This window comes from Gekko japonicus, unplaced genomic scaffold, assembly GCF_001447785.1.
Source record: "Gekko japonicus isolate JY-2015 unplaced genomic scaffold, Gekko_japonicus_V1.1 scaffold12, whole genome shotgun sequence".
Lineage (NCBI taxonomy): Eukaryota > Metazoa > Chordata > Lepidosauria > Squamata > Gekkonidae > Gekko > Gekko japonicus.
The window spans coordinates 2310207-2312580 of record NW_015161947.1 but is presented as its reverse complement, the minus strand read 5'-3'; the positions used below and the strand labels follow the sequence as shown (position 1 = coordinate 2312580).

Here is a 2374-nt window from a genome sequence, read left to right as displayed (position 1 = left end):
AGAGTGGGGTGATAACATCAATATGTAATCTAAACTCATCCCTCGAAAATCTTGTTGGTCTCTTAAAGTGCGACCGGACTCGAATCTAGCTGATCAGCTAGAAAGTAGCCACGTTGTAATCTGCCCCTTTAAACCCCCAAGTACCTCAGGGCCCCTTCGCCTGTCATTCGCTCTTTCTTATTGGACCCACCCCTAATAGCCTAATCCTATTGGTCCGTCTCGAGCGAGGGGCACGTGAGTATCCTCCTCGCCGTTACGCGGGTCCTGTCTCTCCTCCCCGACTCTGTCTGACCGGAGTAGGTGGAGGGCGGTGTTAGAGCGGCTTAGTTATTCCCCCCTCTTGCGCATGCGCCAATTTACCGCCTTGGCTGAACCCTTGTCGCCGCCGCCGCCGCCACTGCTGCCGTAGTAGCGGCTGTATTTGCTCCGGCTGCATTTAGGCAAGGGCCGGACATGCCGCCCCCAGGCCAGGTCCGGATCCCGGACAGGGACTCGCTGAAGCTCCAGGTGCAGGCTATGATTGGCTCGCACCGGGTCATGATCTTCAGCAAAAGCTTCTGCCCCTACTGCAGCAAGGTAAGCGGCAACGCGCCTGTGCTGGGGGAGGGGTGGGCAGCGACGAAGCAGCCTCCTCATCCTCTCCCCCCCCCCCCCCCCCCCCACGGTCCCTGGAGAAGGCGAAGGGAGTGGGGCGCGAAGGAGGCCCGGCCGGCTAGCCCGGCCGTCTCTCGTCGCGCGTCTTCGCGTGGGTGATGTGGGGGCCTTTTCTTTCGGGAGCTTTTCCTGTCTTCCTCGAGGTCGGGGTATTGTCCTTTCCTAAGCGCGGCACGAAGGTGCCCCAGGGGACGGGAGGGGGCCTCTCCTGCTGCTTTCTCCTGGGCCATCTCCATGGGGAGGGGCTGACTTCGGAAATTTCAGCCTGTGAGTAGCTTCGACTCTTGACAGTACGTAGGGTGATAAGGAGCCTGCGTTGTTTTCTGCTGGAGTAACGCTTATCTGGTATCGGTGTGTTCGGGTTTTTGTTTTAAACTTGATTCAGCATGACTCTAAATAGAAACTTCAAATTTGTACGAAGTTACTGCATTCTACCCCCACCTTCCATTGTGGGAGGGGGGAAAAACATGTTCAGAATCTCTTATGTGTATAAGGTTGGCTGTAGGTTTTTATTTAATTTTTCTATAAAGTGAAAGGTGGTACCCCGGGTGCTAACTAGAGGCAGACCTGCTCATTTTCCACAAGGTTTTTATCTTCATGTGCTCTCAAGTCATGCACTGGAATGTAAACATGTTGCTATAGAAGTAATCAGTGGGACTTGAGTAAACTAAACCGGTGTTGTACTCAGGTGCTGTAATTTGACTGATTTGGGAAGGGTAATGTGTGGACTTCCGTTAGGATTCAGAAAAGGAAGTTGAAGGAATAGGTGGAGATGACAGGGAAAACAAAAGGTACCTAGATCCACATTCTGAAGAATAAGAATTCTTAAGTCTATTTCACACAAAAAAATCTGGTGCTTCTGTAAACTGCTTCTGTAAACTAAGTGCTGAAAGTCTTACCAAATGATGGCCACTTGGCATGAGTCTGATTAGTTGAGTAAGATATTTAACAGACTAATGTATTGTTCAAGGGCTGTGTATTCAGCCCTTGAAATTACTTTCAAAGTGTTCACAATGGGGAGGGGAATGTGAAGTAACTAGGTGGAAGAGACTAAAATAATGGGAATTACAGTAAAGGGTATGTTTTGTCTCTACCTCAGTTTTGTTAATGTATCTTTCTAACACCCATGGGTTGTGGGGATAGACTTCCTTGATAGTAGGGACATAAAGGCCTGGGGAACAACTTGAGTTCCAAAAATTTTCTGAAACTCTATCATATTCCTGTGGTTGCCACTAATATACCTATGCTTAATTTAGCCAGATAAGTACATGACTAAAGCAATTTGCATAACTTGAAGTAGCCTGTGGACTAAATCACAGATTTGTTCTTCAATATCAGTTGAATGCTTTATGAACTGCTGGTAAAACTTCTGATGTGTTAAGGGACAGTATTAGTTGATCTAGCAATAAAAATGTCCCATGTTGCTATCATTTCTGAAGTCTAGCACTAACATTGTTATCCTAAGGAGAAGTTGGAAGCACTGATGTATTCACTAAGGATGCCTGTCTCTATTGAGTGTACTCTCCCTACTTGCTCTTAGCTTTTCCACCCTGCCTTTCCCCCAAGCTGTTCCACAGTAAGGGGGCGTAGAGTGATATGGTACCAAATACCTGGAAGTAATGCTGTCAGTGAATCACTTGATATGGGATGGAGGGTTAGAGTTTGAGGTCTCTTCTGTAATTAGAAGTGGAACAGGAAACTAAAGAAAATGCAGGGAAAG

At 47.9% G+C, this 2374-nt stretch overlaps 1 protein-coding gene across 2 annotated transcripts in view; it reads left to right on the top strand.

Moving 5' to 3' along the window:
- The first annotated feature begins 354 nt into the window (after positions 1–354).
- The window catches only part of TXNRD3 (thioredoxin reductase 3), a 42082-nt gene continuing 40062 nt past the window's right edge, over positions 355–2374 (top strand). Inside the window, exon 1 of one of the 2 annotated variants that reach the window (XM_015429362.1) lies at positions 355–576. In XM_015429362.1, coding sequence (XP_015284848.1) covers positions 454–576 — 123 coding nt within the window. In that variant the 5' untranslated portion in view covers positions 355–453. Of the gene's footprint in view, positions 577–903; positions 922–2374 lie in introns of those variants that run through there. The other variant, XM_015429363.1, reaches the window with a different exon arrangement.